The sequence below is a fragment of the Trichosurus vulpecula genome, chromosome 2 (genome assembly GCF_011100635.1).
Source record: "Trichosurus vulpecula isolate mTriVul1 chromosome 2, mTriVul1.pri, whole genome shotgun sequence".
Taxonomy (NCBI): Eukaryota; Metazoa; Chordata; class Mammalia; order Diprotodontia; family Phalangeridae; genus Trichosurus; species Trichosurus vulpecula.
In genome coordinates this window covers 259,924,215-259,945,172 of record NC_050574.1, presented here as the reverse complement: position 1 = coordinate 259,945,172, position 20,958 = coordinate 259,924,215, and the positions used below count along the sequence as shown (strand labels likewise).

Sequence of the window (20,958 nt, the reverse complement as noted above, 5' to 3'; positions counted from 1 at the left end):
ACCCAATAATTATATGTATTTGTGGAGCCTCAAATGTTAATCTCCCCATCAGGCTTGACCTAATATCACCCCCTGCCCCCACTCCACTCACTTATTAACATTTCTGTTTGAAAAAAAAAAGATCCCAATGAAAATACAGTCCTACACGTTCCTGGGATGGAGTGAGTCAGCTTGCTGCAGATTTTTCTCCAGCATGAAGGCTTGGTCTCCCAAATAGGAGGTAGACATCTCCTACTGAATTTAAATCACTTCTTTCCAACAAAACCAGAAACCCCAGTGTTGAAAACATACAAACCTGAGGGTGAAGGTCGCAAAGGCTTCATCTTCACATCATGTAATGTTGAACAAAATAAGAGGCAGATTACATACAGCTGCATCAACGTCAAAATACATATGCATGATGATGTCCTAGAGAAACCTTAAGCCCACACTCAAAAGATATTTGACTACCCTGGTAGTCTTTGGTGTGGAACTAGACACTGCACTTAAAGGAAATGGGATATCTGCTGTATTTAGGAAACTAGTGACCAGCTGTTAAGAGACCAAATCAAACTAACAGTGGATACTTTTGATCCCTCCAAAAAACATGTAGGTCTATCCTGCCCTACAAGAAAGTAAGGGGAAAGGGGATGGGGGGGGAGTGGGGTGACAGAAAGGAGGACTGACTGGGCAATGGGGCAATCAGAATATATGCCATCTTGGGGTGAGGGAGAGTAGAAATGGGGAGCAAATTTGTAACTCACAATCTTGTGGAAATCAATGCTGAAACTAAAATGTTAAATAAATAATCAAATAATCAAAAACCATGTAGGTTCTTTTTGGTGTTCTACTATGACTGAGTCATGTCAAAGAGAAATGATCCAGTCCTCATGTCTGTGGCCTATTGATGAAAAATTAAAACTAAAAATTATTTTGAAATACTTTCTTTAGAAATAATAGTTTTTAAGTCATTAATGTTTAGATTATAAATATCCAAAGTTTTGATATAACCATGAGAATATGCACTGTTCCATGAAAACCCAAACTCTTAACCAGCATTTGGCCATGGAGACCTTCCCTAGTGCAGACCCAATAGGAAACAAAGACCTACTTCCATGAAGTGGGTCTAGTTTAGGACAGCTGGTTACAATTGACCATTTAAGAAACAAGTCAGAGGGGCACTCCCTTATAACTTCCTTCCCATCAGGAATCTTTTTGACAATGATTTCTGCTTAGAGTCTTCCTGTTGCTATTGTCAATGTTTTTTATTAGGCTCATTGGATTAAATACTATCTCCTGTGTTTGTGTATTTTGAATTAACTTTGCTTTAGTATTATTTGTAGCATCATTATATCATTTCAAGGGTTGGGGGAGGAGGGAAGATTATTGTTGTTTCTCTTACTGGCCTAAAAAATATATAACCAAAGTATGTGACATGAACCAAAATCTTTTCTCAAGCTGAAAGGTATTTCCTGTTGTTTCTAATTTCAGAAGACTGCTTTAAGAGACTCAATGCTCATTGTCTGGTTCCTTTGAACAAAAAGGAAAATAACTATAATCTAACTAAAAAGAAAAAGGATATAATTGGGGCAACCAAAATAAGTGCTTATTAACCAATTGTTTGAGTTTTTTTTCTTTTCAGTCTCCTATAAGGTTATTTAAGGATGACAATAATATGATGAGAAACTACATATTTAAAGCCTTTCTTAAGTGTATCCTTTGTCTCCACAGATCATTTGTCCAAATCTTTGGAAGGATTATTTATATATGAAGAAGAAGGCTCTGGAGTGCCAGGTTCTAACAGGAAAGGAAATGATGCAATTGTAGTGGAACAATGGACTGTCATTGAGGTAAACTGCAATTATCTGGCAGTAATTTTATTTATACTTTTCATTTTCTAGATTAGCACTCTTTTGTTGCCTCATTATTCCTAGATATGTACTTATTTTGTAGGTGAAAGTTCATCAAAAATGGTTTGGCTGTCTTCTCTCAGATTTAACTCACTTGTGTGTATATATATATATATATATATATATATATATATATATATATATATATATGTGTGTGTGTGTGTGTGTGTGTGTGTGTGTGTGTGTGTGTGTGTGTGTGTGTGTAGTCAGATATGGCAAAGTTGAACTTATAAAAGAAAGATTTAGCTAAAAATTTGATAACATCATGTCCTCAAAGGATCTGACATTCAAGTAAAATATCAAAAGCTTCTTGGCACTTAGTCTATCTCTATACAATGCCACCACAAATGGTTCAAAAGGAGAAATATGACATAGTCGACTAACTTCTTGATTTGTGTAATAATAATAACTAGCATTTCTGTGCCAGGCACTGTGCTAAATGCTTTACAAACATTATCTCCTTTGATCCACACAACCACCCTGGGAGGTAGGTGCTATCATTATCATCCCTCCTTTACAATTGAGGAAACTGAGGCAGAGAGGTTAAATAACTTGTCTGAGGCCAGATTTGAACTAGCTGCAGACCCACTCTCTGACTGCAAACCCAGTATTCTATCAACTTCTCCATCGCCATTCAATCGGTTTGATTTTTTTTATTCGATTGGTTGTTTCAGTATCACTGTAGGTACAGTTTAAAGATCATGAAATTCAAAAAATATACTCCCTTTTCCTTGGCCCAGAAATTTATATTATGCTTCCCAATCAGATATGATGTTACTGGGGATGCTATGCACTCTAAAGAACAGATGTCAAGGGCCTGGCTGGCAAAATTTTCCAGTGCAAGTAACTCAGTTGTGCATCTGAGGCCATGCTTTTCAACACATGCTATTTATAGTTTTGCATTTTAACAGACTATCCATTTTCGATACTTAAACAGGTCTGCAGTTTCATTGGTGTGGTGATCCTTTCTAGTGATTCAGATTGTGTCCCATCCATACTTTCTTATCCTGTATGAACCTCACCCATGTATTCCTAGAAAAATCCTCCACAGGAGGTCTACCCAACATTGGGGCTAGGGAGGTGGGAAGAAGGGAAGAGGAAAGAGTTCTAGACCTCTTGACATTGCATGGCTACCAATGGAGTGTACTGGTTTCTATCAGTTATCCTTCATTCTCACCACATAACCAATTCACTTCCTTTTATAATCTTTCCCCCCAGAACTATGACATCACTGTGGGAGAATTTCCAGTATAGAAATACCCCCCCACCAGTGTAGATTGTCAATTCCCCTAAAATAGGTCAAAGGTAGGACTTGAACCCATCCATGTATTCCTGACTCCACAGCTAGCCCTCTATGCCATGCTGTCTCTTTGCAGTCAAACGTTTACTTTAATAATATCTTTTATGCAGCTTCTCATTGGTAATATGCTTAACCCTTCTCATTTCTACTTTGTATCTATTCATCATCCTTTGGGTGACTTGCTTCTTTAATTCTTTGTGGACTGTGGAATTTGTTCCATGACTTACAGCCAAATATCATCATCAGAAGAAGATTATTGTTGTTTCAAAAATAAAACTCTATTTCAGGAAGACTCTTGGGATTATTAAAAGCACTAAAAAGTTTCCCAAAGGCAATCCGGCCCAGTCTTCTTCCTATTCATGTTGTTCATCTGTAGTGTGTCTACAAGACATATAGAGGTATAGTCCTCCACTGCTTCTTGCCATATTGTTTCACCATCTTCTTCCATTATGTTGACAAACCAGTTTATCTTCCAAACCATTGTTGCCCTTGATCAGAACATCTACTCATTTGGCAGAGAGATCAGATGTTGGCTAGATGAAGTGGTTTCTACATTCTTTTGATCTGCTTGTTATGGTGATTGATTTACATAGGCTAAAATTCCTGAGAAAATTGTAGCAGTCTGTATCAGTGTCTTTCCTTTTTAACCATTTCCTGTTTTTCGTCATCAGAACATAGCTTTAGTCACATTGGAATGGCTTCAATTACATGTGATATCTTCTCCTTTTTAATTTTTTCTTCTAATTTGGTATTGATTTTGATCTTTTATCTAACAAGTCAGTAGTCTATATACAGACAGTTATTAGCAGAATGTTTTTCCACATCAGTAATCAGTCATTTTCTGATTGTCAGGATATAATCAATTTCATTTTTTGTTGTTTTTCATTGCCCACCATGTATAGTGTCTCTTAGCACCCCTCTTTTTAAAAAATGTTTTATTCATGTTCTTTTCTTTCTTTTTTAATATCACCGTACCATCCCTATACTGCTGATTCTCAAATCTATTTATCTCGCCCCAGCCTCTCAACTGATCTTTCAGTCTCGCATCTCCAACTGCCTTTCAGATATCTTGAACTGAATGTCCAATAGACATCTTAAATTCAATATGTCCAAAACAGAACTCATTATCTCTTTCCCTAAACCTTCCCCCCCACCTCCGCCCCTATTTTGCTTATTACTGTGGAGGGCAACACCATCCTCCCAGTTCCTTAGGCTCACAACCTAGAAGTCATCCTGGATTCCTCACTCTCTCACACCCTCCCATATTCAAGCTGCTGTCAAAGCCTGTTGATTTCACCTTTGCAACATCTCTTGAATATACTCCCTTCTCTCCTCTGACACTGCCACCCTCTAGTGCAGGCCCTCATCACCTCATGCCTATATTATTACAATAGCCTGCCACTGGGTCTGCTTGACTCAAGTCTTTCTCCATTCCAATCCATCCTCCACTTAGCCACCAAAGTGATTTTCCTGAAACAAAGGATTATGTTACACACCTACAACCCCCTACTCCCTACTCAATAAACTCCAGTAACTCCCTATCACCTCCAGGATCAAATACAAAATGTTCTGCTTAGCATCCAGAGCCCTTCATAACCTAGCCCCCTCCTACTTTTCCAGTCTTCTTATACCTTACTCTCTGACATGTTGTTTCAACAATCTGTCTAGCAGCTGTTGTGGGGGTGTGAGACCAACAGAAGCCCAATAACAAGCATGCTACCAGCACGCTGCAAAAGCACAAGCTCTTTTGATCTGCTTAACTAAGGAAAGCTACGTTAAGGGGTTGACAAGCTTACTTTAATTCAGCATACAAATACAATTCACTTAGTTCAGGGGGAAAAGCCAGCACCCTGAACTTCGGAACAAATAAAAACAAATTACAAACATCAACAGACAGACCTTGTTTGATTCAAATCCCAATACATAGTTACCAGAGTTTAACAAAGTCCCAGCATCCGGGTTTATGAGCTGGAGGGCTTCTTAGCTACAGCTGCCCGGGAGTCTCCAAATGCCGGCAAGAGTGAGAGCTCTGTGCAAATGGCTCTGTCTTCTCTTCTTACAGGGTTTCAGACATCATCAAACATCATCTGAATGACCAGAACCTAGGCTGCTATGATTGGCTCTTGAGTTAGCCCCTCCCCTTAGGACCCTGGGAGGTTCACATCCACATAGGTTAGGTTAACACGTAATAGAGGTTAGAGCCTGGGGCTTAGCACTTAGTAAGACTCAATGAAATACACTGAATTACTCAAAGGAAACAAAGCCAAACTCTTCAAGGGCACTTGTTGAACTAAGTGCTAAGAGCCCATTTTGCTTACCAACACACATGTATTCTTCCATCCAATGACAGTGGCCTCCTGGCTGTTCCAGGAACAAAACACTTCATTGCCCAGCTCCTGGAATTTTCTCTGGCTATATCCCATGCCTAGAACACTCTCCTTATCTCTGACTATTGGCTTCCCTGGCTTTAAGTCCCAACTAAAATCCCGTCTTTTATTGGAATCCTTTCCCAACCCCTCTTAGCTCTAGTGCCTTCCCTGTTTTAAACATTTCCTATTTATCCTGTATGTAGCTTGTTTCATATATATTTGTTTACATTTTGTCTCCTCCTTAGACTGTAAGCTCCTTGAGGGAAGGGATTATCTTTTGCCTTTTTTTGTATCCCTAGAGCATAGCACAGTGCCTGGCACATAGTAGGTGCTTAGTAAGTGTTTATGGATTAATTGACTGCAATTGGATAGAACCTCCAAAGTAATGCAATCACAGATACATTTATATTTTTTAGTTACTTCCCACTGACTTCTCCCACTTCATAAAGGCCTCCCTTATAATAAATAAGAATGGTCAAGGATAACAAATCAACACATTTATCATGTCTGAAAATATGTGCCTCATTTTGCACCTATCATGTAGATGCTGACCAGCTCCCTTCTTGATAAATATATTCATTGTGTGTGTGTGCGTGTGTGTGTCTATAGTCTACAAGACTTTGGCCTCTCTCATTTCTCACTCCAAAGCCATGTTAGTTAAGTTAACCCTTGGAGAGCAGATATAGTCTATTTCTGAGACCACCACAGCAAAAAAAACTTTCTAACATGGTAGAGGCTTTCCAGACTTTGCAGTCTTCTAGCAGTTTAACCGTTAAGATCTCAAGATCACCACCTTACCACAATAGGACACCAGAGTAGGACTTTGTGAAGGATCCATTTTCCTTTTTTAAAAATTGATACATCTTGTCTTGACATATCAGTCATGCCCCAGTAATCCATATCATACACATACACGTATGCATCCTATCTTCCCATAAAAACAGTTAAGTAAAATTATCTAATATAGCTAAGACTAGAATTAGGCTTGATTGAGGGGAGCTTTACCACTGGGCACTGAATTTAGACCAGGCAAAAACAACTAAGCTTAGTACCTCATTAACAATAATAATTAGGTAAAATTGGAAGGTATCAACTTCCAGAGCATAATTACTCACCTCCCTAGGGCCACAGCTCTTTCCTGGCTGAGCCTTTCTCCTGGTAGAAGCCTCCCTCATGGTGTCCCAAAGTTTCTATCACCTGTAGTCCAAGTCTCTAATTCGCTTTTAAAAGTAGATTTAAGAGTCATTTTCTTACCATTCAACCCCAGACACATTTTTTGATGCTAGCCTCAGTACATGAATAGCTAGTTATAGCTTTGATTGTAGTGCTTATGATGGACATCAAATGTAACTTTCCATTCTCGTAGTTTACCAGTTCTTAACAAAAAGGCTGAGAATCTGTTGTAACCTCAGCCATCTGGAATCTGTGTTGGCCATTATACTTGACCTGAATTCTGTTGGTTTTTAGTGTCTTCATTCATGTTTTTGCAGTCAGTGACTAGTGATTCTGTTTTCTTTACTCTGCATCAGCTCATACAAGTCTTCTTACTTTTCTCTGAATTGTTCAGACTCATCATTCTCTATGGCATGATAACATTCCATTACATTCATATACCACAATTTGTTTATGCATTCCCCGATCATTTACCTCATAATTTATTTCCAGCCTCTTTCTTCGGCTATTATGACTAATTCTATTTTTAGATATACCACATTTTACATACATGAAAACTTTTTGTATCATTAACCTTGCCGAGAAAGCTATGTGCCAGTTAGTAGGATAAATGTAGATCTAGTTTTGATGAAACTAGAAAATACACAGGCAGTAAAGTATTGAGGAGGGTCCCAAGCACAGACTTTTTCAAGTAAGTCTGAACATACAGTGAAAAAGACTCTCATATCTAACCTCTCTCATCTGCTCTCTGCCTCTTCCTCTGGTCTACAATTACTGTAGAAACTCAAAGAGGGCAGCCAAAACCTCAGGGAACAAAATGAAATCCTTTCCTGCCTCAGTTTCCCTGAGTTGTATCCCAGCCTAGCTATTCCTGGAGGATCATAGGATCATAAATTTAAAACTGAAGAGACCATAGAGGTTGTATAATTCAATAGCCTCACAGATAAGACATAGACAGGGATGTCCCAAAAATCTTAGTGCCATTTTAAACTTTAATACCTTAAATACAAACAAATAAGCTTTAATGACTTAAAACTACACTAATATTTTTGGGAAACTCTGTATACATGATCCAGTTAAAGAATGAAATGATGAAAAATAATATGTTCACCAGTTCAGAGAAAGGAAAAATTAAAGGGGACTGAAGTTACCAGGAAAAGCTTCCCAGAGAAGGCAAAATTTTATCCTAACCTTGAAAGAATCAGTAGAACGTCAATAGGAAACTCAGAACCTAAGCTGTTAGGTAAAGTTCGGGGCCTGGAGTCAAGAAAACTCATCTTCCTGAGTTCAAATCTGGTCTCAGATACTCACTAGCTGTTTGACCCTGGGAAGTCACTTAACCTTGTTTGCCTCAGTTTCTCATCTGTAAAATGAGATTGAAAAGGAAATGGCAAACTACTCCAGTGTCTTTGCCAAGAAAGCCCCATACATGACTGAAATGTGTGTGTGTATGTGTGTGTGTGTTTATATTTTGGTGAAGTTCATAACTTCACCTAAGTTTTGAAACTAAAAATCCTCCTAGAGACAGATAAAATTGGAGGAAATCGATCTGTAAATTCTAAATAAGTATCTAAATATCAGTCAAAATCTAAATGAATAAATCTGCAAAATATTTGCAGGCTCTCAAGTTTTATTGTCTAGCTTTCAGCCCTTCACAGAGTCAGTCAGAAGAGAAGAATAATGTCATTCATGTCTGTCTTCACAGGTGCCTTTGACTAAGTCTCTAGAATTCTTTATCACAGTTTATCTAGAAAGTTGGAGCCAAATGTACCTCTTTTGCAATCTCTGTGGTAATAAAACAAATTATGAAAGACTCTGTACCTTCAAATCCTTTGATCTAGAGATCCCACTAATTGGTTTATACTCAAAGAAGGAAAAGAAAGATCTTAATCTCTGCTCCAAATATTTATAGCATCATTTTGAGTAGTAGCAAAGAACTAGAAACAAGACAGATGTATCTTGACAGGGAAATGGCTAAACAAATTGTGGAATATTACTGAACTGTAAGAAATGAAGAAAAAAATTCAGAGAGACAAAGGAATGATCAGGAAAACATTTTACATAATGACTACAACAATGAAAATAGGACAATAGCAATGAAAAATTGAAACTAAATGCTGTATGATTGTAATAACTAAGCTTGGCAGCTAGGTGACATTGTAGATAGAGCACTGGGCCTGGACTCAGAAAGAGCTGAGTTCAAATCCAGCCTCAGACACTAGCTGTAAGACCCTGGGCAAGTCATTTAACTTATGTCTGCCTCAATTCTTCAACTATAAAATAGGGATCATAATAGCATCTACCTCATAGGATTTTCATGAGAATCAACTTAGTTAATATTTGTAAATCACACAGTACCTAGTTCACAGCAGGCACTTAATAAGTGCTTGTTCCCTCCTCCAAATAAGAGCTATGAGAATGTACCTTCATCTCCCCCCTTGTTTAAAGATGTGAGGGATTAAGTGGAGCACATGGTGTACTGTTGAAGTTAATTAATGCATTTGTTAATTTTATTGAACTGCCTTTGCTTTCTTCTTTCTCTTTTATGTGGAAATCACTTTCTGGATGAGGCAGACAGGAAAATATATTGGGAAATTAAGGTGATATGAAAAGATTGCAGTAATTTTTTAAATAAAAAAGACAGTCCATATTCCAAGCTATTGGGTGGGACTACTGCATAAACTTACCCTTTTCTATTCCCTAAAGGGCAAGTTTATGTGGTAGTCCCACCCAATAGCTTCTTGAAGAAAAATAGTTGCTAGATACAAGGTAATTAGTAGTAACTATTCTCTAGTTTATCACGTTAGTTACTTTGAATTATATACATTACACAGCTCTCTATTACAACTGGACATGATCTAAGTTTACCTATCATCCATTAGTGACCATTTTTCAATAGTAACTTTTTTTGTATAACATATGTTTAATTACTTGGTGTTAGTAAAATAAATATAAAGAGAACTTACATGTTTCTGTATTTATTTATGCAGGGCTGTGAAATTAAAACTGATTACGGTCCCCTACTGCATACTCTGGCCGAGTTTGGATGGCTTTTGACGAGTGTACTTCCAACACCCATATTAAGACATGACAGGTACCATGAAAATACATTTCAATATTAGCATTATATTCGAAAACTTAGTTATAGGTAATTTCCTAGAGGACCAGTATTTTGTAGAACTTTCCAAAGCAATTTCACAGAGTGATGGAGTTTTAGATGTGGAAGAGACAATAACTATAATCTAGTTTTGTTCTTCAGCCTTTGTCAATCATGTCCAACTCTTTATCACCCCATTTGGGGTTTTATTGGCAGAGATACTGAAGTGGTTTGCTATTTCCTTCTCCAGTTCATTTTATAGATGAGGAAACTGAAGCAAACAGGGTGAAGTGACTTGTCCAGGGTCACACAGTTAGTAACTCAGGAGATGAGTCTTCCTGACTCCAGGCCCAGCACTCTATGTACTATGTGCCACCAAGCTGTCCATAATCTAGTTTACCCCTCTCATTATGTAGGGAAAGAAATTAAGGCCCAGAGAAGTTAATTCATTTGCTAGAGGTAACACAGGTATTTAATAGCAGACTCAGAGCTAAAACTCAGATCTCCTGATTCAGAGCTCTTTTCGTTCTGCCTCTTCAGCTACCTTTTCCACAAGGAATTGAAACAAGCATATTGACTGTGAACACTTCTATAAAATTGAACTTTTTTCCATTAGAGAATCTGAATTAAGAAAGAGCTGTTAGAAACTCCAGATAGAAAAGTGTATCCATCCCCAGCAGACACGAAGCTCTGGTATCCTGCGTTGTAGCCACAGAGTTCTGTGTCTGTCTTCTCCTCGAAGGACACAGTTGTCCAGTTTGGGAGTCCAGCATGGGTCTGGAGATAAGGTTTAGAGAAGCAGAGGCGGCCCAAGCAGCATATGCACATTTAACTACTGAATTCCCATCAAGAGTGAGAATGCTATGAATATGACTCCTCAGTTACTTCTTTACTGGGTCCATACGGCTATAAATGTTAAGATTTCGTAGGTTTGTCCTGCTTCTCTTCCCCTTCTCTGAGTCTACCATTATCATTTCCTGGAAACACTATAGAGCTAAAAAGGGAAAACTTGAGTCATTTTTATTTTTTCCTATGAACAGAGGAGGCCTAACTAGAATTTTTTTCATCTGAAACAAAAACACTTTGGATAACAGGGGAGAGAGGAAGCACACAAAGGACAGACAATCCAACCATCAGTTAGTGGGAAAAGTGGCACAAGGAGGTAGTGATGGGACCCCCAGGTGTGTCAGGTGCATGGTGGTAGGAGCCCATAAAATGAGGTGAAAGAACAGTGGTCCCCATGGAGAATAAGTAAACTCACTCCCCTGCATCAGTGCCCTAGGGCAGAGTCCTATTCATCCTATCCTAATTATTTTTTCTTCCCAGTTATAAACTTATTTATGTTTTAAGACTTTTCTCTTTTGCTCATTGAAGGAGCTAACTCTGCTCACTGGGTACAGAGAAAGAATAAGGCTCCCTAAGCGGGTCCAGCTCTAAAGTTTTATGCCCTAAAAGCAAGTAATTTTTATAGTGTAGTAACTTGCGTGTGTATTAGAATGCCCCCCCAGACTACAAGTTTCACGAGGGCAAGAATCATGCCATGTTCACTCTTTGTCCCTGTCTCAGTCTGTGTGCTTAGCTTCATAGAGCTAGAAGATCATTTGGCCCAAGTACCCCATTTTACAGTTCAGGAAATGGAAACCCACGGAGATGAAATGATTTGCCCAGGATTACACAGATAGGCTCCCCGACTCTAAGTCCCAGTTCTTTCCATCCTGTCACCTGGAGGCATTTAATAAATGCGAGTTAAAGTTGAAGGAAGGGACAAGTCAGGACACCCTGACCTTACCGACTCAGCAAAGTCTTTGAATGAAGGGATTGTTGCTCTTCCACCTGCCTCCACCTCGGGGGACAGCCAGTCTAGCCAATGTAAGCAAGGCAAGCATTGCAATAGAGCGAACTTTGCTCACAAAATGTGTAACAAATCTACAACATGCTTTCTCTTGCCCCACGACAGCTTGAGTTCACTGTGTTCTTGAAGGAAAATGCCCACTTTTCAGGGAGGGGAGGAATTAAGAATCATTGGGTAACAAAATATTGCTCAACGAACTCAGATTTTCAGTATCTGGGGCTGTTTGTGAAGCATTTCTCAAAGAGCAGGTTGTCGCCCCATAGTGTTTCCCGGCTTTTCCCAGTTCATTATAGTAATAGTGATAAACCGTATTTGTAAAGCACTTTAACATTTCTGAAGCGATCTACGTACATTTTTCACTTGATCTTCATAACAACCTCATGAAGTGGACAGTGAAAATACTTTTCTTTAACCCTTATTTTACAGTTGAGGCAACTAAAGCTTAGAGAGGCTAGGTGTATCGTACAAGGTCACTTAGCCAGTAAATGCAGGAGCTGAGACTTAATCCCAGGTCTGTACTATGCCAGCCTAATGCCACCAAGTCAGTGTATACTAGGATTCAGCATGGAGAAAAGTCCTCTCCCCTACACCAAGTTATCCGCTGGTCCAGAATCTGTCTATCCCAACCCCCAACTTCTCTAACCACCGCACAGAAATCCAGAATCGCCGTATCCCCTCCACCTAAAAATGTGAGGAAGGCAAAAAAAAAACAACCTTCTCTTTTGGTGGCCCCTCCCAAGTGCACCTCTTATGGTAACTCCAGATTCTTATAGTTTCTCTACCAAATGACTTTCCCAATAGTACATTGTGCTTCCTCATTCATGCCAAGCGCTGTTTCCCCATCTTTCTCCCCTATCCCCAGAAAAAGAGAGAGAGATAATTTAATATTATTTTTATAATTTATATATAAAATATATACAATTGAATATGTACAATATAGTAGAATATGTGTGTGCATTTCATTTCCTTAGTGTCTTACTCTGCTCTCCACTAATCTAATATAGATTAGTTTATCAGTGCAAGATGGCCGATAGTGTGTTGAAGTCATTACCCTTCCTGGTAACATATTTATCCAGGGTATTATGGGAAAAGTTGCCAATGGAGGTATTTCCTTATCTTCTTTGCTTCCTTCTACCTGAAACTTGAACTCATTTTGCCCCCTTTTTTTGTCAACAAATAGCATTTTCCAGTTCTTTGTATGCACTAAGATATTTACTCCATATTGCTTTTCCTGATTAACTGTTCTTTTCCTGGCACATAAAATGTGTTCAACAAATACGAACTGAATTGATTCGATTAGGATCATAGATCAAGAGAGGAAAGGGACCTCAGAGACCAGTTATTGCAACTCATTCACTTTATAAATGAGGAAACTGAGGCCCGGGAAGGTTAATACAGATAGTCGTCATCAGAAGTATCTGAACCTCAATCGTCCAACTCATCCCATTGTACCTCATTTTCATTTTTATGTCAAAAAAGAGGCTACTAGGAAGAAAGATCTTATTAACTGATTTCTCTTTTCTTCCTGTCCTAGAAACACTGCCATTTGAGGGTTCTTTTGGTTGAGAGGCAGAGATGTCCAACAGGGAGTACACTGTCATGAGAACAGGAGGAGAGTAGCTATATCTATCATATAACAGGTTACATTCTTCCCTGGACATCACTTCCTAGAATTGTTTAGAGGTGCTTTGCCAAATGCTTCTAAATTGCTTTCCAGCTCTAAAATGCTATGATGGTCTTATACCCCTAGGGAAAATTAAATACCATGCATAGTTCATTTCCTCTTCAGAGGTCTTTATGACCACTAACTAATGAGCCTTATGGGCCCCTGTGAAGATGGTTATTCTACTGCTTAAGAATTGGCAGGGTAATTTTACCACTATAAAACTAAGTTAGAAATTAACTGAACATTTGTAATTATAGGTGCTTTGTGTCAATAGAATCTGTTCCTATTTTGGCCAGATTCCAAATCTCAGTAGTTTACTTATTTCAAATTTCCCCCAGTAGTTTCTTGGAGATAAAGTGCCATTTAGTGACTTGATTTCACAGTAATATTCTTACTTATCTAAACTGATATCTACTATTTTTCTCACTGACTGACTTCTCAACCCCTACATAGAAGGGAGCTGGTAGGAATAAAACCAAATCAGTATGAGATTCATGGAAGGCAGAAAGGGGCATGCCAACTGCAGGACTGCATGGAACAGTTGCAAGGCCCTACACCTTAGGGACCAGTGAGGCAGCTGAACCAGGAGCTGTGAGCATTTGGTGATTCCACAGGTAGGCTTGCCAGCTTCTTCACTTCTCCCTTTGGGGTGGCAGTCCTTTAAATACTCTAAAGAATTATTAAAAATCCCTTTACATGCTCTAAAGAATGCATTAAAGAATTCCTACTCACCAGGAACTATGCCACCAAAGTGCCCTCAAATAAGAAGAATCTAGGGTAAGGTATGTCGTCTTTCTGGAAAATTAGGGTAGAAAAATACTGGACAAGAACTCGGGAAACCTAGAACATAACTCTGGCTCTGTCACTAACTAATTTTGTGCCCTTGGGCAATTCAGTTCTCTCTGGATCTCAATTTCTTCATCTATAAAATGAGGAGATTGGACTAGGTCAGGGGTTCTTAATCTTCCTTAAGGAATCTGTGGAGAGGTCCTATGTGTTTTATTTTCTGCATTTTAAAACATCATTCTGCTATGGGATCCTTGGTCTTCACCAGATTGTCAAAGGGGTCCGTGACATTAAAAAGGTCTGCAACATTTCTACAATGTGATCCTTATGCAGTCCCTTTCAAAGCTAAAATTCTGTGCTTCTATATTTGCCACATTTTTATAGTTTTATTCCAGAGTCCATCTCAGGGATAACAACATCCCTGATTGTAAAGAGATTCTTCTACACATGCTTTGCAAAATAAATTCTTCTCAAGCAGTGGTTGTATATCTGTATTATTTGAATTTGTTTGGTATTGGGTTGCTTTAAAAAGGTCTTCTGATAATATCCCATCTAGCTCAGTAGTTTATAAAGAAAAAAGAAGTAAGTTAGTGTGAACAGTTGATCTTTTATTGGTGATTGGTGTGTCTGTGTTCACAGCATTCATTAACGAGAAAGTGAGACCAGCCTGAGTAGACATGCCATGATTTGTGGAAATAGGGTGCCCTAAGAATGCATGTTCAGTGTAGAATTACAGAAGGTAGCTTTGTAGACTCTAAAACAGGGGTTCTTTTTTGAGGCTTGGAGCCTTAAAGGCCAGATGGAATATTAAAAGCTCTTAGAAGTGCCAGTTAAGAAACCTAACCTATAAAATTTACCAACTGTGATTTTCTTTTTCTATACTCCATGGAACAGTTACTTTCGATTTGTGTTAGGAATGCTAACAAATGCAAGCCTGAGACAACTGAATCTCACCAGGGTACTGTATGCGGATAATGATTTAACAGTAGTATACTTTAGATTCTCTAAAGCAAATAAATGCAATCAGTATTCAGAGCAACATTGAAACTCAGGCTAAGACATACATTTATACATAAAAATAAAGTTTCCCCTTGAGTCCTTCCAGAAACAGGAATTTAACAACAACAGAATTTCAAGAAATTATACAATTGTTGAAGAGCTAGGTAGGTTGGCTTTAGACTCCTGTGATAGCAGCGGCAATCTGAAAATAAGTTGCTATGCCATCTTAGATATTTTTTACTGAGCTCTGCTGCAGTTATCTATCTCTAACAGAGGCACTATGAGACTTGTAGAAAAATATGCTGGCCTGTGATGTTTCCTAGGTAAGGAATGTTATTGCCCCAAACACACATTATGAGTTTACCCATGCCATTTGTGATTGCATAAACTTTCATCATGTGCTCTTCCGGCCTTCATCCTGCTGCAGCCAGCATTTTGGTGTGCCCTCGTTAGGTAGCGCCTTCCTTCCCTTGATCCTTTCATTTGCTTTTCTCTGGATGCTACAACCAACAAATATTCATTAAGCACCTGTTACGTGCCAAGTCCTGTACAAGGTACTGGGGATACAAATACAGTGGATAAAATAGCCCCTACTCAGAAGGAGTTTTCATTCTAATGGGGTGAAGTGACCAGAGCTGCCTGCAGAGTTGTAGATGAGGCTGTGCTATGGTGTTGTGCATGTCTTGGTGACACCCTGAATTTTGTTGCCCTGGCTGTAGCAAGGCTAATGTCTACAAGAAACATTCTACAATGACTCCCAGGTCCTATTTTTTCAGTTATACCCAATAGTTCAGAGATTGATCCCTGAAGTGAGAACGATTGATGAGACAGGGCATTTAGCGATAGCTAAATAGGAATTGAACATTCCTGTCTTTGGTTTGATAGATCCAATAGTGGAAATGATGTTAAATGTAAAAGGCTGGAAAAGAAATTGTATCAGATGTGAAATTTAAAATGCCCGGTAGATTTATGGCTGACGATGAGAAGCAGCATGGCATAATCAATAGAGGAATAGCCTTGGAGTCAGAAAGAGCTAGATCAAGTATTACCTCTGACATACGCTAGCTGTACGAGTCACTTGATATCTCATTGTCTGCAGACAACTCCCTAAAACTATAAGTTACAGTGGAGTCATCAGTCAGCATCAATGGAAGGAGTTTGGGTAAAAATGGAGCTAGTCAAGCCTAGCTCCCCTAAGAAACTCCAAAGGAAAGAGTTTAGAATAGTCCAAGTGAAGCAGTGATCAAAAAACCAAGAAGAAGGCCTACTAAGCTCTTCCATTCAGTTCATACCTAACATAAGAAGATTGCCGCAAGCCTGCAGGATCTTTGTACCAGTTTGGGGAGTGAAGATGGGAGTGGGTGGAGGCCAGCTCGGTCTCTGGTAAATAGGACCTGAAGCCAACAGGACTCTATTTCTTATCTTTTGGAGCTGCAATAGAGGATGAAGCTAGCCCCCAATAGGTATCTGTCCAAGGAAATGGAGACAGGGAATGGCACCTAGGCTTCCCCTTGGGTGCTCCTCAGAGCCTTCCAGGAGATCTAAAGCCAATCTAGTCTCTAATGTTCTGTTAGATCCCAGTAGGGGCCTTCCTATGGAAACGGAGATGGGATACAGGTATCCTGGCAGCCTGACTGAGGGTGCTCTAGGAGACTTGAAACCAGTGCAGTCTTCAATATTGGTGCAATGCTCAACAAGACAGTGAGGGTGAGGTGGTTTTCCCAACATAATCTCCCATATTTTGTTAGGGAAGTCCATGGCAGGTAACAAAGCCAACTCTTAGGGGCCCCTAGGTGCCGCAGTGAGTACAGCACCAGCCCTGGAGTCAGGAGAACCTGAGTTCAAATCCGGCCTCAGACATGCACTAGCTGTGTGACCTTGGGCAAGTTACTTAACCCCAATTGCCCTGCCAAAAAACAAACAAACAAAACAAAAAAAAAACAAAGCCAACTCTTGGCTACTGACTGAAGAAGAGAGAGAGACAGATATATAAGGCTAGCACGAGAGTTGGGCTACCAAAAGACAGAGTAAGAAGGCAGGGATTAAGCAGAGGTCTGTGTGTAATCCTAGCTTCTGGCCCAGCTCTGAGTTCCAGGCCAGGCTTGTAGAAAACCTAAAAGATCACAAGGTCATGGATATAGAGCCAGATTTTCATGGCTTCAGAAGTTGTCTAGTTCAACACCCTATTTTACAGGTAGGGAAACAGGAGGAGACCAGGAATGAACTTCCCTATCCACAGCCACAACTAGGCAGCAGCAATGGCATCTAGGCTGTAAAGAAGATAAAACTAGACCCAGACTTAGTATATAAGGGTGCTAAAGAAGGCAGTTATGGCACAAAGTCTCAATCTGAGAACTAAGGCTAGAGACATGAGTAAACAGAAGAAAACATCCCATACAGTGGAGAACTACTATGGATTGAGAAGCCTAAGAAGAAAACCTAGAAGAAGGAGAGCAGCTCTATAAGTCCAAGCGGAACTTGGCTTGGCCACAAAGACTATAAAAGTATGGATGAAACAGAAGGAATTTTGATACTAGGAATTTTCTACACCTATGAAATCACAGGCCCCTTCCAAAAAAAACAAAAACAAAAGGCAGGTAAATTATAGTTGAATCATTAAAACTATAGACATTTCTATTTCTATAGTGTGAATGCTGTGAAGCAGTGAGGCAAAACATCATTCAGCCAGGATTTCTAGAACAGTTCTGTATTTTTACTTTCAGCAGTTTCATATTGTAATTTGGTCTAGTTCAACATAGTATTGTAATTCAAATGGTAATGTTTGGAACATTTTCAATTTTATGAGAAATTTTTACTATTTCTTCTAAAAATATCATTGTAAGGGATTTGATTCATTTTAAGTGTTATTTTATCATAACCAAGAGCCATATTTTTTCTATTGCTATACATCTTTAACTTTAAAATGGAACTTAATAGGAAAGTATGACCCATATAATAACTTTGCTGAAATGTTTTCCTTCCATTAAATGAGGCATATTTTTGCTTCTAGATATTTGCCTATGTATCCTGGGAATAAAAGTTCCAGTAGTAAGAAGACTGGTTTTCCCAGTGTCAAGTCCTGAAATAAATCAGTCATGAGTAGAGGAATAAAGCATCTTCAATTAAGATAACAGGGTAGCAAACCCGTCACCCTGGGGGATGTCCCATAAGTACAGAGTAAATATCTTAAGTGTAGGAATGTGAAAACATTATTGTAATTCTAATATTACTAGGGAGTGGCAAATAACATTACATCTGGTATTAACAATTTTCTGTCATTATATGAATAATTATATTAACAATTTTTTGTCACCAGTCTTTACTCTTATCCTTAAAACTACACCTCCTTACCACATGTGGTCCCTGTCTCCACTCGGGGCACCATATCCTTACATGTGGGTGCTATATCCATAGGAATATAATTTTGGGTTGCTTATATTTTATAAAATATTTTGGGGCTTGGGGACTAGATTTTTTTTCTGAAAGCTGGGACAATTTACTTTTTGTCCTGTGCAGTTTTTACTTAGGAGATCTTGAAATATAGCTCTGAAAAAAAAAAAACAGGCTTTTTTAAAAAATGATTTTAAAGGAGTCCAGTGATTCTCTGGACCAGCCCATTGTGTTTTAAATGGAACTACTCTGGCTTTCATCGAATGGCCAATAATAGCCTCCAACCCAAGCCTCTATGGCTCATCATTTAGGTTATGATGGCTTAAAATGAGTGTAAATAGCAATTGTTTTCTGTTCTGGCCAAGAACTTTGAAGGTCTTTGTATCAGTAAGGCAAGATTCATGACCTCAAGGATGACCATGAATATTCCTGTATGGTTTGGAATCACAAAGTATGAAAAACTCTCTAGGTAGAAGGCAGAGGAATATAACATTTATTTAGACACCAGAGGGTCAAATCTCAACACCAATAACTCCAATTCAATATAGCAGTAATTACATTCCAAAGCCAGTAAGCCCACCTCAATGTAGCAACAAGGAAATTATAACACAGTATTATAGCAAGGAACGAAGTCATCCTGTAACCTTCCCCACCCCCACCCCCAGCTCATGAATCCTAATTGTCTGCCTGCATTCTCTCCCTCCTCAGTTCTCTGGTCTTGGCAGCTCCCTGGTTTCCACTCCACTCTCCGCTCCACGCTCTTCCTGAAATTCTGTCATCTCAGAGTTCTTACTTCTCCTCCTTGCACTGGATTCTGAATTCTGGATTCTGACTTCTGAATTCTCAGTTCTCAGTGGCTACCTTCTAGGTGTATATACAATTCTTAGGGCTGCAGGGCTTCACACCCAATCAGCAAAAGGGTGGGAGCCTGAGGCTTAGTGCCTAGTAAGTAAAAGGAGTTGACTTGCCTGCAAACAAACCTCTTATCAAGCTTCCCTTTGTTGGCCCCACCTGAGGCCTATTGAATGGGCAGGAAAGATCTTTAATTACTAATTGGCATCACAGTTCTCCCCTCTCAGAGTGATATTTTTTGAGCCTTTTGTCTCAATTCTTGTCTAGTCCTTAGTCATTGAATGAGCCTTGCCTTGGATCAACTGAGGCTTAGGAAAGACATTAATTTAGAAAGGCCAAGATCATCTACTGCATCCCAAGCCATCACCCATCATCTTGACTTTTGTCTCAGATCTTCCTGACTCCAGGCCCTGCTCTCTATCCACTGTGCTACCTAACTGCCCATGGTTTCAATACAAATGGTTTAAAAGATCTTCAATTTCATCTGAGTGAATGTTCCTTCAATTGTCACAGACCGAAATCCTTTAACACTCAATAGACCATGTTTGTAGCATTCTGTGGCAGAAATTATATCATCAGACTTGATGGCCAGGGTTCTTCTGGTAATGGGCCTCTCTGAACTTACTTAGGCTGGTCCTTAGACAACAGTGGTCACCAGACCTGTACTCAAAACATAACTCATACTCTGCTGGCACAAACTTTGAGGACCCAGTATCACTCCTTAGGACACAGTAAAGCATCTGAGTTCAATATTAGTGGAGAGATCCATGCTCTCCTGCATTTTAAACAAAGAGCAGATGCCTAATAATTATATCCACTCCTAAGAATATAATATAAACAACTAAGGGAAAAGTCACCTCTTCATGATGATGTCAATAGATTTGCTCATGTCTTCTCAGAATAAATTATTGCCATTATAGGAGAGACAGAGCAGTCTTACACTTCAAACAATCTACATACACAGGAAAGGCACTTTCAGCTCTAAAAATCCATCTCCTTAACCAAGTATAGCTAATAGCTTCATCTAAGTTCTCATGTAGCAGCCTAAGAGAAAGATTACATATTTAAAGAGAGTTGGGGTGGTACTATAAAATATCATTCTTGGTCCTTTGGATGCTGCCTTTTCTTTTCTTTTCTAATTTAAATTCTTTGAAAAACTCAGTATTGTGTAATTCCTCTGTGAATTAAACCATAGCAATCTTACCATGAGAAGCATTTTAATAAGGCTGTTTTTTCAAAAAGCCAATTTGCCTGTTATATCCTCCCAGCTCTCATGATTGCTCCTTTTCTGAACTTGAGTTTTTACCTTTTCTTTAAAAAATAAGTGAGATCTTTTTTCGTCTATCCAGACTGAAATTTGGGAAATATTAGACAAAAATAATGAAATTCTAAGTCCTGAATAAAGGGCTTTGTGACCTCCTGCAGCTAAGCAAATACTAAATATTTATCTTATCCTATAATAAAAATTTAATTTTGGTGCAAGCTGAAATTTTTCTTAAAAAAGATTTTGGAAAAAAATATATAATATACTAATTTAGAATCAGTAGACTTGGTTCAAATCTGGCTCTCCTGTGTACTGCCTGTA

At 38.8% G+C, this 20,958-nt stretch overlaps 1 protein-coding gene across 3 annotated transcripts in view; it reads left to right on the top strand.

The window, feature by feature from the left end:
- The window catches only part of RFTN2 (raftlin family member 2), a 100,312-nt gene that overhangs the window by 43,233 nt on the left and 36,121 nt on the right, over window positions 1–20,958 (top strand). For all 3 annotated transcript variants that reach the window (XM_036742485.1, XM_036742483.1, XM_036742484.1), the window contains 2 exons: window positions 1,711–1,829; window positions 9,722–9,825. In XM_036742485.1, coding sequence (XP_036598380.1) covers window positions 1,711–1,829; window positions 9,722–9,825 — 223 coding nt within the window. The remainder of the gene's footprint in view (window positions 1–1,710; window positions 1,830–9,721; window positions 9,826–20,958) is intronic.